The 12,165-nt window shown below is 46.2% G+C and overlaps 1 protein-coding gene across 5 annotated transcripts in view; it reads left to right on the top strand.

Annotated features, from left to right (window-relative positions):
* Window positions 1–12,165, top strand: part of MYH10 (myosin heavy chain 10) — a 119,871-nt gene that overhangs the window by 31,994 nt on the left and 75,712 nt on the right. For 4 of the 5 annotated variants that reach the window (XM_032320748.1, XM_032320749.1, XM_032320751.1 and 1 more), the window contains exon 5: window positions 10,706–10,808. In XM_032320748.1, the coding sequence (XP_032176639.1) occupies window positions 10,706–10,808 (103 nt within the window). Of the gene's footprint in view, window positions 1–10,705; window positions 10,809–11,370; window positions 11,401–12,165 lie in introns of all 5 variants that reach the window. The other variant, XM_032320752.1, reaches the window with a different exon arrangement.

Raw genomic sequence — 12,165 nt, 5'->3', positions numbered from 1 at the left:
AGAGAGAGGAGGAAGCAGGCTCCCTGCTGAGCAGAGAGCCCGATGCGGGGCTCGATCCCAGGACCCTGGGATCATGACCTGAGCTGAAGGCAGAGGCTTTAACCCACCGAGCCACCCAGGTGCCCCTCTAACATATTTTTTCTCATTTTTAAAATCCACGATCCTTGCCTTAGGTCTCTTCATTTCAATTATGTATTCTAGAGTAGTCTTTAACTTTTTGCTTTCTTTTGTTGTTTATCTCATTGGCTGGTGTTCTTTAATAAAAAAGTTATTATTATTTTTTTTAATAAAAAAAGTTATTGGGGCACCTGGGAGGCTCAGTCGTTAAGCGTCTACCTTCGGCTCAGGTCATGATGCCAGGATCCTGGGATTGAGCCCCACATCAGGCTCCCTGCTCAGCCAGGAGCCTGTTTCTCCCTTTCCCTCTCCCTCTGCTTATGTTCTTTTGTCAAATAAATAAAATCTTTTTTTTTTTTTTAAAGTTATTTAGAACCTGATCTGCAAGTGTCTTGTGATGCAGTTTTGACCCGGCCCACCCAGGGCCTACTCCTACACACAGTGCTCGTGCTGTGGACCCCAGCCTTAAGCTTATGGGGTCCCGGGCCACCTGCACTTCTGACCAGCCAGCTATGTACTTGGGGGTCACTGCCCTGTTGGGTTTGATAATTCACGAGGATGACGAATCAGATCCAGCCAGAGCAGAGACAGCAAGGGTGAGGTCTGGGAGCGTCCCCATTGTAAACCTTCCATATCCTCTGGACACTTCCCCGCCTAGCACATGGATGTTTATCCCCAGCCAGGAAGCTCCCCCGAGCTTCAGAGTCTGGAGTCTTTAAGGGGTTTTGTCAAGCAGGAATGAGTGATTGAATCATGGGCCGTGGGTTTCAATTCTGTCTCCAGCCCCTCTCCCCTCCTGGGATATTGGGGTGATTTCCTTGACTCAATGCCCAAACCTCTGATCTCTGGACTGGTTTTCCAGTGTGGCCAGTGCCCATCCTGGAACTATCTAGGGGCCTGTCGTGAGTCCCCTCGTTGGCACAAGCTCTCAGGGCCCCCCATAAATGACAGAGACTATCCAAGGACTCAGAGGCTCCCTCCCAGGAACCAGGGACAAAGACCACCCACGTCCTTCATTGTACACCATCGGTTAATTGTCACACGGAAATCTAGGCATTGGGACTCTCCATGAAAAGGATAAACGAGCTACATTCTGCTCATGAGTGAGGGCAGAAGAGAATGTGTGTGTTGCCAGTCTGTGCTGTCTGGTGACAGTACCCCACATCCCCACATCCAGTAATCTGGGAGCCAGGGACAGGACGTGGACCTCTGCAGACCTCTCCTCCCTGAGCAGGTGGTTTTGGAGCTTGGGTGACTATCTATTGATGTATCTACTTATTTATTTAAGAGAGCGCAGGAGAGTGCGTGTTGAGCACGAGTTGGGGGAGGGGGCAGATGGAGAGGGAAAGAGAGCATCTCCGCAGACTCTGCGCTGAGCATGGAGCCTGGTGCGGGGCTGGAACTCACAACCCCGAGATCGCGACCTGAGCTGAAATCAACTCAGCCAGCTGAGCCACCCAGGTGCCCTGGGTTGACTATTTTTGTTGAGGACTTTTGGTAAAGGTTGGGATGCAGGAAACACTCAGGGAAGGAATGAGTGCTGTTGATAGAATGAAAGGTTAGATAGAGAATGCTAATCTACTTTTGTCACCAGAAGTGACCTCTGCAGGCATTTGTAATTAGGGTAATTTTAGGCTCCTTTGTCCTTAATTAATAGGGTCGGATTTCTGAAGTGAGTCTCGTAGAGTCCCCTTCTGTCTTGAGCACAAAGTGGCAGTCAGCAAGTACCTTCTCTTTCCTTCCCTTTAACTTGTCCGGTCATCTGATTGTGGATATTTCCAAGCATAAAGCACAGTTGAAAGAATTTTGAGTCAAGACCCATATATGTTTCCAGCTAGATTCTACCATTAATATTTCACTCGATTTGCTGTATGATATATTGCCGTGTTCCTCCTCTGTCCATCCGTCCATCCATTTTATTGTTCGTGCTGGGAGGAATTTTTTTCCTTTTCCACCTTGCGTCCTGCACCTGGGGCTTTGCAAATTAACTGGCCGTAGAGTAATAGGAGAAACGACTACGATTATCTACACACACACAGGAGTACTCCATGAGGAGCATTTGCTGAGTATCCAGAAATAAAAGGCTTATATGCTAAGCTTGACCAAAAAGAAAGAGAGGGCTTCAAGGAGAGAGCGTGGAGGGTTCTGTCGGGCTGTACCATGCTGACAGACGGCTGACTTTGTAGTTCCTGGGTCTGTCTTTCCCAGTCAGGACACTCCCTGGGATGAATGGCCTCTATATTTTCAGGAGGCTGTGCTTAAGGTTAGGTAATGTTTCCTTCCGTGGCTGCGGATTGATATTTTCAGTTTAAAGTAATTTTTATACCACTTTGATGAGCTGTCAATCCCTTCACTTGATTTATTTTAAGTTCAAGTTTATTGAACTTTATTTCAAGTTCAATTACAGACTTCGGTGCCCTTCCCCTTAAGCACCTCAGTGTACATTACATTAACTGAAGTCCAGTATTTACATCTTTCTCTTTGGAGCTAAAATCTGTGTATAATGAACTACGCAAATCTTAAATACACGTCTGCAGGGCTGTTTGTGTAACCGGAACCTCTGTCGCGTTGGGGAACATTACGGTCACCCTGGGAGAAAGTTCCCCAGTAGATCTTTGGGCCTCGGCACTCTTTCTTAATTCTTGGATGCTCCTGGTTATGATATTTAATAACATTTTTCTTGTTCATATCTATTGGAAGCTACACTGTGACTTGAGAAGTAGGAAAATGTGAAACAATGTATCTTAGATTTGAGAGAATAGGATCCGTTCTGTGGTGTCTTTGAGTAGCCACCAAAGAAGTCCAAGAATGTTATAACTGGGATTTCTTCAACTTTAGCCAACACACAACCAAGCTGCTTAAGTTTCCTGTGTGACATTAACTATTTACTCAATTTTACATAGTAGTTATTTTTTATTAATAGTATTCTTTGTGATACTATTACATAGTGCGATACTATTACATAGTATCACAAAGAAAAATACAGTTGGAGGCAACAATTTTTTTTTTAAAGATTTATTAGTTTATTTTAGAGAGAGTGCAAGTGGTGGGTGGGGCAGGGCGCAGGAGGAGAGAATCTCCCCAGACTCCATCATGAGTGTAGAGCCTGACACAGGGCTTGATCTCACGACCCTGAGATCACGACCTGAGCTGAAACCAAGAGTCGGACACTCTACCAAGTACTTGTTTCAGCAGCACATATACTAAAATTGGACACTCCACTGACTAAGCAGCCCAGGCTCCCCGGAAGCAGTGTTTTTAAAAAATATATATATATTTAGGTAGTTGGATTGCCTCTCTCTAAGCTTTCTATTTTAATCACTTACTTTTTACTTTTCCTCCAAAAGGATGAACATCTTCATTTCCCCTCTGGTCTCCTCTGCCTGCTGCTACCCACCCAGCTTTTCCCTCTGCAGACCCAGGCCGGGCAGTGTGGTCCCCCACTTATGGGTCCAGCCCCCTGCAGGGTCCTTGAACTCATGTGCTGCCAGAGCCTCTGGTGAGGACTTGCAGGGTTTCCTTTACCACGAGAAAGCCATGTTTTTTACACTTAATCCTGTGTCATGGGCAGTGAAATCTTATTAAGAATGTATCCTTATGTTGAATTTCCTCTCATTAGAATTGAAATTTACAGAGCAGTCACCCTGGTTAGGAAATGATTCTGTTCTCTAAGCTCCCTTTTTAAAGAATAATCTGTTATATTTACGACTTTCTAACTGCCGGTTAATGCAAGTCTTTCTCCTTTTAAGTGCATTTAATCACGTAACAGTTGTAAAACAGTGGTTGCCTCACATCAGCCTTCTGTCGGGATATGATGAGATTTTTTTTCCTTCGGGAATTTTATCCTATAGAAATCCATTAATTTTAGTGCTGACTGAACTCGTCTGGATTTTGAACTGTATAGAAATCCATTAATTTTAGTGCTGACTGAACTCGTCTGGATTTTGAACTGTTTGCTTTTTTTTTAAAGATTTTATTTATTTATTTGACAGAAACACAGCAAAAGCAGAAACACAGACAGGGGGAGTGGGAGAGGGGGAAGCAGGCCTCCCTGCTGAGCAGGGAGCCGGATGCGGGGCTCGATCCCAGGACCCCGGGATCATGACTTGAGCCACCCAGGCGCCCCAAAACTAAGCATATTCTTACCATGATCCACCAGTCACACTCCATAGTATTTACCCACTGGGGTTCAACTTATGCTACATGAAGACCTGCTTTGTACACGATTACCCAAACTAGGAGGCAACCAGGATATCCTTCTGCAGGGTGCATAGATAAGCGCTGGTATGTCCAGACGATGGAGTCTTGCTGGGCCCTGAAAACAGTTGAGCTCTCAAGTCATGAAAAGACCTGGAGGATCGCTAAAGGCACACAAGCACGTGAAAGGAGCCCATCTGAGAAGGTTCCATACTGTCTGGCTCCAGCCGTAGAGACAGGGAGCACAGGGGGTGTGGGAGGGAGGGGAGATGAGCCGGCAGAGTGCAGAGGACTTTAGGGCACTGAAACTATCCCATATAGTGTTATAGATGTGCGCCGTTACATGTTTGTATTTGTCTAAACCCACAGAACAAACCACACCCGGAGTGAAGCCTAATCAGACTTTGGGCGATCATGACGTAGGGTCCTTGGTAAAAAAATGTCCCATTTTAATGATGTTGTTAATGGAGGAGACTGTGCCTGTGCCAGCACAGAGAGTAGCTGGGAAACCTCTGCGTTCCTCTCCATCTCTAAAACTGCCTTCCAAAAAAAAAATGCTTAAAACACACATCTAAGGCAATAGTGTGGTGTAGGCGAAAAGGCATCATGGGGTCAGGTAGATGTCTGGTGTTTTCTCGTCCACCCTGAGCTAGCTCCGTGACTCCAGGCCAGACCGTCAGCTTCTCTGGACCACTGTTTGCTTTTCAGATGGTCCTTGCTTTAAAAGTGCTGGGTGGCTCAGTGGGTTAAGCCGCTGCCTTCGGCTCAGGTCATGATCTCAGGGTCCTGGGATCGAGTCCCGCATCGGGCTCTCTGCTCAGCGGGGAGTCTGCTTCCTCCTCTCTCTCTCTCTGCCTGCCTCTCTGCCTACTTGTGATTTCTCTCTGTCAAATAAATAAATAAATAAATCTTTAAAAAAAAAAAAAAAAAGTGCTCAAGTCTTAAAACTGGGGGAGTTTTTGGATTCTGATAGGTGTATCTGAATGATAGCTGAGTTATAGGGGAGAAAGTAGTATTCAGATCAGCTGGTGAAGAGAAGTTTAAAATGTTCTTGGCAAGTGTGCCAGGAAAGGGACTCCGCTCTTTGCAAGAGTTCCCTCCGTGAATCTTTGTGGTCGTCCTGTTCCATGGTAGCCAAGGCTGACCCTAGTGTTCATGGGATGGAGGACCGACCCCAGGCTCGCCTTGACCACAGAACCTCGGCTCTCGCGAATAAACTGCTTTCTAACAGAGTTTTGAAACTGTCGGCAGTCATCAGCTAATGTCATGTGTGGCTAGTGTTCAAACGGAGGTCATCTGAAGCGAGACCTTGGGGCAGAGGGGGTTTTTGAAACTACACTGAAGTTGATGTATCCACAGAAGAAGAAAAGAAGCCGTTCAGATCTGGGTGAGGAGTTTCTCGTTGGGGAAACGTACCCGGGGTCCAGAAGGGACTCCAGGAAGGATCCTGGAATCAATCACCTGTCGACGCTCTTCCTCCCCCTTCTTAGCGCTGTTGCTTTTTACGTTGTATTTGGGATTGCGCACGTCTTCGCAAAGCCACCGAGGGCCAAAGACCTCTCTAGAGAACCAGAACACCTCCAGGCCAGAAACCCCTGACCTTCTGTGTCCTGATGTCCTGCACGAGACGCAGGCTGCTCGCTGTCCTCCTCGTTGACCTCACACTGGCAGCGCGTGGACCAGCACGGACGGAGCAGCCTTCCCGTGTAGAGCGCCTTCGTCCGTGGGTCTGGTCTCCTCGGTGGAAACCAGATCAGATCCCTTTGTCCTCCTGGCTTCGAGGTCTTGTTCTGTCGCTCTGCTCTCTGAGGATTCTCCTGACCCGCTTCCTCGGTGAGACCCCTGCCGAGCTTTCCAATGGGCTCCCTCCCATCTTTACTTCTGTCCAAGCTGCTTTGATTTCTCTGCCTCTGTCTGGGACGGATGTGCTCTTGCCCTTTTAAAAAATTATTTTCGAGATTTCTAACTCTATGCCTTTGATCCTACCACCTCTTTCAGAGACACGTTGGGGATTAGCTTTTTTTTTTTTTTTTTTTTTACTGCTGTTAATACCTTCATCCTTCTCATACCTACTTATTAGCATTATTGCCATTCGCCGAGAGCCTTCTGGCCGGGGGCAGAGCTAGGCTCCTTACAGGCGTGCTCCGGGGCCTGTGAAGTACTTAGTCTCTCACGGAAAGGAGTATAAACTGAAGCCTGGAGCTAGAGAGCGGTGGACAGGATTTCAATCTAGGCAGGTCATCTGGACACCATAACCCACACTCTTCTTTTTTAAAAAGAGTTTATTTATTTGACAGAGAGAGCGACACAGCGAGAGAGGGAACACAAGCAGGGGGAGTGGGAGAGGGAGAAGTAGGCTCCCTCTCAAGCAGGGAGCCTGATGCGGGGCTCGATCCCAGGACCCTGGGATCGTGACCTGAGCAGAAGGCAGATGGTTAACCCACTGAGCCACTCAGGCGCCCCCACCCCATAACCCACATTCTTAGCCATTAATGCAAGCGGCTATGGATTCGTAAAATAATTCGGGGCTTGGTAACCTAAGGTGCCCCTCCCTGAGTGGTGGGCGAGCAGGTGAGTGGACGGTAACTGGGCGGTGATGATGGGCCTCAGATGGCCCCTGTTCTTTCTTCATCACGGGCTCCTGTTTTAGAAGGTACTGGCCACATTTTAAGACGGGTTATGTGTGGCTCCCCATCTCCCCTCTCGGGAGCTCCCCTCTCGGTAACCTCTGTCTTTACAGTCATGTCCTCTGTGTCAAAGTCCCCTTAGACCTGAAATGTACAGAAATGTGGCCGAGATCGTAAGCATTGTTGAAGCACCGCCAGTGAGTGTGACAGGGAGGGGGGAGATCGTGTTAAGGACACGCCGAAGCGGGTCCAATGGAGCGGAGCTAGCAGAGAAACCACAGAGACACAACTAAGCAGAAAGGGAACAATCAGAACTGTTTTCCAGACAAGTCATCATCAGTCAAAATGAGAGGCTCATTTCCTCGCCTAACAGAAAAATTACTTGTTTGAAGCCAACCACCAACATCATGATTAGCTTTGAAATACAGAGTATTTTGAATAAAGTTAACAAAACGGAGAAAAACCACTACACTCGCTCTTGAGAAATTAATGCGTGAATAAAATGCAGATCTTCTCCCGGGACTCGGGGAGCTTCTCGCTGCCCCCCAGAGTCCCTGCAGCTCTCTGCCTCGCTGCTGGTTTACCTGGGCCGTGGTTCCTGGGAAAGACCTTGGCGTTTGTCTCTCCCCCTGCCTGATCGTGGTGCCCCCTGATTTCCCTGGCCTGTTCTCCCTTTTGGGAGGCTCTCCCCAGAACATCGCGTCTCCGGGGAGGTGTCCGGTGTCCTCCGCTCCTGTCTGCTTGCCCCCTGCTCCCCCTAGCCACTTCCTTGATGCCTTAAAGGCACTCCTCATGTCCCACACTCCTCTTGCTTGTTTTTGTGGTTCATCTTCTCTCTTCTCCTGAAGAGAGAAGCTCCGCAAGGATGGAAACAAAGGTTCACAGCTCTGGCTCTTGTGCTCAGAAGAATGACCCAACACTGGTCGATTTGTTAAGTATTTGTCGAGTGAGTGCAGTTACTACCTTAGCCAGGCACCAGAGGAAGCCAGGTAGAAAATATAAGGATGTTAACAGCAGGAATAAAAAATATTAAAAAGAGCCTAGGAATAAACTTGAAACGTGTAGGACCTGTATTGATTCATTCAGCCCCTGCTGTGCTGGACCCTACGATATCAAAGATCGATGATAAGACAGATACACTGCTTGCTTGTCATGAACACAAAATTTACCCGAGAGCTAGAGATGAAGACGTCCTCTCTCCTTTAAAAAAAAAAGGCATGCATATTAATTTTAGTTCAGAATGCCACCTTTTATTTTGTTATCTGTGGGGGAAGAGGTGAGGGACAAAACTATTTGAGCAGAACAAAATTATTTGAGGTTTATTTGAAAAAATACACTTCAGAGACTACTTGGGTGTTTTGTTTTGTTTTAAAGAAGACCAGTGCTGGGGGTTGCTGTGGCTCGTCCTGTTTCAAAACTGTTGCAGTACATTTCTGGTCTTAGACTAAGCTGTATGTAGAAGTAAATATCAGATAATAGTTCAGATCACGGGATAATGAGTGTCTTTGTCAAACCATTGATACTGGGATGTGGGCTGAATCATCTGGGGATAAAATCTGATTATATGTTTACCCCAAACTATAATTTTTTTTCCCAGATGGATTAAAGATTTCATTGTAAAAAGTGAAACCATCAAAGTTCTGGAAGAAAATACAGATGGATTTAATAATAATGTTATAAAAATGAGAGCATAGATGGGTATCATTCTGGTGCAAGAAAGGCCTTTTTAAGCACAAACAGCAGGCAGAAAAACCCTTGAATTCGGTCTGTTGAGTACCTACAGTTCAAAACTTGTAGATGATAAAACATACAAGGGAACTATTTTTTGTAGAACAATGGATGGTGGTTAAGCAGCTTCATATATAAAATATGCTTATAAACCAGTAAGAGGGTTGTTTCTAGAATCAAGTCTTGTAGCTAGAAAGGTTCTAACACGATCCTACCTTGTTCAGAGGGTGGCATGAGGGCCTGGAGAAGACGGTTTCCTTACTCAAAGCCATAGGACTAGTGGGTCAGTTGGCTCCCTTTGCCCGAACCCTCTGCATTTAAGATTGTAGATATAGGTGCAGAGAATTAAGATAATAATGCAAGCAGTAAACCTGAAAAATTTAAGTTGGGGCCAGTTCATAGTACAATCCTGAGTATACTTCCAGGGAAGGGTCAGCGTTTACTAGAAAAATTAGACTTTCAAGCCTTGGATAAAACAAGCTTAGAGGATTATTAGCTACCCATGGGTTTAATAATATTTTGGGGTTTCTGGTGCTTTTTTTCTGTTTCTGGGGTTTTTTGTTTTTTTCTGGGGCTTTTTCTCTTCCTTAATGAAAAATCCAAACACAGGGACGCCTGGGTGGCTCAGTTGGTTAAGCAGCTGCCTTCGGCTCAGGTCATGATCCCAGGGTCCTGGGATCGAGTCCCACATCGGGCTCCTTGCTCAGCAGGGAGCCTGTTTCTCCCTCTGCCTCTGCCTGCCATTCTGTCTGCCTGTGCTCGCTCTCTCCCCCTCTCTCTCTCTGACAAATAAATAAAATCCTAAAAAATAAATAAATAAATAAATAAATAATAAAAATAAAAAGGAATGATCACTCTTTAAAAAAAAAAAAAATCCAAACACATATGAAGATTTTTCTTTTATTCCAAATTGAGATTTTCTTGATTGTGTAGATAGGTTCGCTTTGAATCCGATCTTAGGAAGCCTTTGATATTTGAAGAGAAAGACCATAACTTAGGTATCCCTGTGCCTAGCAGCTTACCTGAATTTCAAGATTAGTCCTTGAGTAAAAATAAAAAGCTGCCTTTAAAATGTGCCAGCCTTGTTTTTAAACATGAAGCGGTGACACTTGTCCCAGTTTGTAACAAAACTCATAGTGTTTATTTTCTCTACGAATTGTGCACTGGCTCAGTGTCGACACTGTCCAAGGTTACATGGATTAAAAAAGAAGCTAACACAAACACAAACACATAGTAAACACTTGCACAGGGTCTATGTTCCCCATCTCCGGGAGCCCAGGGTGCGAAGCCCGCAGTTTGCGAGAGAAGGTTCGACAAGGTGTATACAAGCTTCTCTGCACAGGTAGCGCTGGGGAAGGAGCAGTTGGCAGCTGGTTTGGGGGCAGGCGCTGAGAAAACCTTGCCTGGACTTGAATTTGAGCATCAGTGGGCATCGCAGAGACCTTTCCACATCTTCAGATTAAATCATCTTCACTGTTTCAGGAGTCCTATTTCCAGCGTTGGCTGCGCTTCTGGGGCTGAGGAATTGTTTCGTGAACTTTTTTTTTTTTTTTTAAAGATTTTATTTATTTATTTGCGAGAGAGACCGTGAGAGACAACATGAGAGGTGAGAAGGTCAGAGAGAGAAGCAGACTCCCGGTGGAGCTGGGAGCCTGATGCGGGACTCTATCCTGGGATTCCAGGATTGTGACCTGAGCTGAAGGCAGTTGCTTAACCAACTGAGCCACCCAGGCGCCCTGTTTCATGAACTTTTTATAAAAAATGTCACTTCTCTGGTAGAGTCCCCAAACTCCAAGGAAAAAACCGCATTATGACTCTATCCTTTGTCTTACTGGCACCTTAAAAAAAAAAAAAAGTTTGGGTTAATTTAATTATTTAAAATTTTTAAAACGTTTTCTAACTTCTGCTAGTAGGTTTCCTCCTTACTTACACTCTTTTTTACTTTCTTTTCCAACTCTGTTAATTGTGTCCATTGTAATTTGGGAATATGTGAGCTCAGCTTTCTTTAAGTCGGCCTGTGCTCTTTCCTCTTCCAGGGGTGAATCGGGTGCCGGGAAGACAGAAAACACGAAGAAGGTCATTCAGTACCTCGCGCACGTTGCTTCTTCGCATAAAGGACGGAAGGACCATAATATTCCTGTAAGTTTGCCTGCCAGCGTCAGGAAGCCCGGCACACTGCCGGGAGAACCCGCTCCCTTGTCTGCTCCCACCCCCTACCCAGAAACTTCCTCCGCTTGGGAGGGAGCAGGTTGACCTGGAAATTGCTATTAATTAGGTCTTTCGCACAGGCCAAGTGGAATTAGTGGTGGTAGCTTGAAGCCTAATCCCTCTCCGAAGCTTCGGGAAGAACTGTTAACGATGATGAGTGTTGCTTCCCAAGATGTCTTATTCCACCGAAGGAAGGTCCTCAAGTGTCTTTAACAGTTCTTTCCGAAAGTGGCACGGCAGCCTGTTGTTGCTAACTGTCCGCGGCAGCTGGAGATGGAGATAGAAATTTGGGGGCCGCTGATGATAGAAAAGGGGTACGAACAGGAGAGTCCCGCTACCCTTCATCTGCAGATCTGCAGGAGGGGTCGGTGACACAGCCACACCTGCTCTCGTGGTTCTGAGCTGCACATTGACCTGATTCTGTGGATGTGGCTTCCTGCTCGGAACGGCCCAGACTCGCTAACGTTTGCATTTATCTGTTTGTAACAAACAGCAGGAGTCGCCTAAGCCAGTGAAACATCAGGCAAGTGCTTTTCTTCACGCTTCTGAGTCTTGAATGCTCGCACTGATTTCTGTCTCTAGGTTGAATCTCTGTTAGAAGCAGATACGGTTAGTTCCGAGTGACGTCCCCTGTGAACACCTCCTTTTGGAGCTTTGTCGCTTAGGGACGTGTTCTTTGGCAAGCAGCATGCCCCCTCGCTTCAAATTTGTTTTCTAGATGAGTTTTGCTGTTTATTTACCCCTTTATCATGACATTGAATCACATGTTTATGAAGCCTGAACCCTCAGGGTTTCGAGTGCCAGGACCAGGCAGAATGATTTCGATTCTCCTTAAATACATGGAAGGCCGGCGTTGTGCCGAAGTTAAATTTCAAGTCTGGGGCTGCAACTTGAAGACTTGTGACTTTGGGGTTAACATGTTTCTAATTAATGTTTTATGGCTCCTATGTGTTTTAGCCTTAAAGGCTTTAATGATTTAATAGATGAAGGTAGAATTTTCTTTTCTTTCTTTTTTTAAAAGATTTTATTTATTTGACAGACAGCAAGAGAAGAAACACGAGCAAGGGGAGAGGGAGAAACAGGCTCCCCACTGAGCAGGGAGCCCAACGCAGGGCTCGATCCCAGGACCCGGGGATCATGACCTAAGCAGAAGGTTGGACACTGTAGGACTGAGCACCCACCAGGCGCCCTCGTTAGCGTTTTCTGTATTGGGGCAGGTAGAGGAGTGTTGTTCTTCCCGATTAGAGAACTCGCCCCCTGCTGGTCCCCCAGAGCATAACAACGGACA

Source organism: Mustela erminea, chromosome 18 (genome assembly GCF_009829155.1).
Source record: "Mustela erminea isolate mMusErm1 chromosome 18, mMusErm1.Pri, whole genome shotgun sequence".
NCBI classification, from domain to species: domain Eukaryota; kingdom Metazoa; phylum Chordata; class Mammalia; order Carnivora; family Mustelidae; genus Mustela; species Mustela erminea.
This window is presented reverse-complemented; position numbering and strand designations above follow the sequence as displayed.